Source organism: Notothenia coriiceps, unplaced genomic scaffold, assembly GCF_000735185.1.
Source record: "Notothenia coriiceps isolate Sejong01 unplaced genomic scaffold, NC01 NC01_scaffold00020735, whole genome shotgun sequence".
Taxonomy (NCBI): Eukaryota; Metazoa; Chordata; class Actinopteri; order Perciformes; family Nototheniidae; genus Notothenia; species Notothenia coriiceps.
The window spans coordinates 151,130-151,768 of NW_011353436.1; the positions used below are offsets into that span (position 1 = coordinate 151,130).

General features: G+C 40.5%; 1 protein-coding gene across 1 annotated transcript in view; it reads left to right on the top strand.

Annotated features, from left to right (window-relative positions):
- The first annotated feature begins 277 nt into the window (after window positions 1-277).
- Window positions 278-639, top strand: part of LOC104952887 (complement C3-like) — a 2,791-nt gene continuing 2,429 nt past the window's right edge. Inside the window, exon 1 of the mRNA XM_010779795.1 lies at window positions 278-292. Coding sequence (XP_010778097.1) covers window positions 278-292 — 15 coding nt within the window. The remainder of the gene's footprint in view (window positions 293-639) is intronic.

Consider the following 639-nt stretch of genomic DNA (forward strand, 5'->3'; position numbering starts at 1 on the left):
GCTGTTTATGTGGAATAAATATAAGAAGGCACGGCTAGTTAACCACTAGCTACCATTGCGAAACATAAAAAGAAAAATAAGAGCCACCTGTTCGTGATGTAGAACGTGTGAAAGATTGGGTCGTGCCGGAGAATTCTTGCAGAGGAGTTTTCTACTAAAAAAGTCAACATCTCCAGCAGCCGTCTGAAATGATTTGAGCTGTGAACGCGTTGAGAAGATTCAGCTGTGAGTTGTACGAGACTGCTGGGAGTAACACGCTCTTTCTACTGACTTGTGAATGACGAGCTGTAGGGTGAGTGAATAAGTGGCTCATTTATAGTAACTACTACTGTTACCCCATAAATCACACAGCATTGCAGTTATTACATTAAACTCAAATTACTATAAGGAATCGGTTGTGTTTGTTCTTGTGCTTCGACGTCTAGATTGGCGATCTTGGCTGTGACGTCTAACAGTTCATTGCTTTTCTTCGTAAAACGGACAAGTCAAATCAAGCAATCTGATTGGTTCTTAGCCGTGATATAATATATACGGGTAGAATTGTAGTTACTTTTCACAAGTCATGTATCCCTCCGCGTCTGAGAAAAGCTACAACCGTTACAACTGTTACATTACGTCCGTTACGAAATTAACTAACCA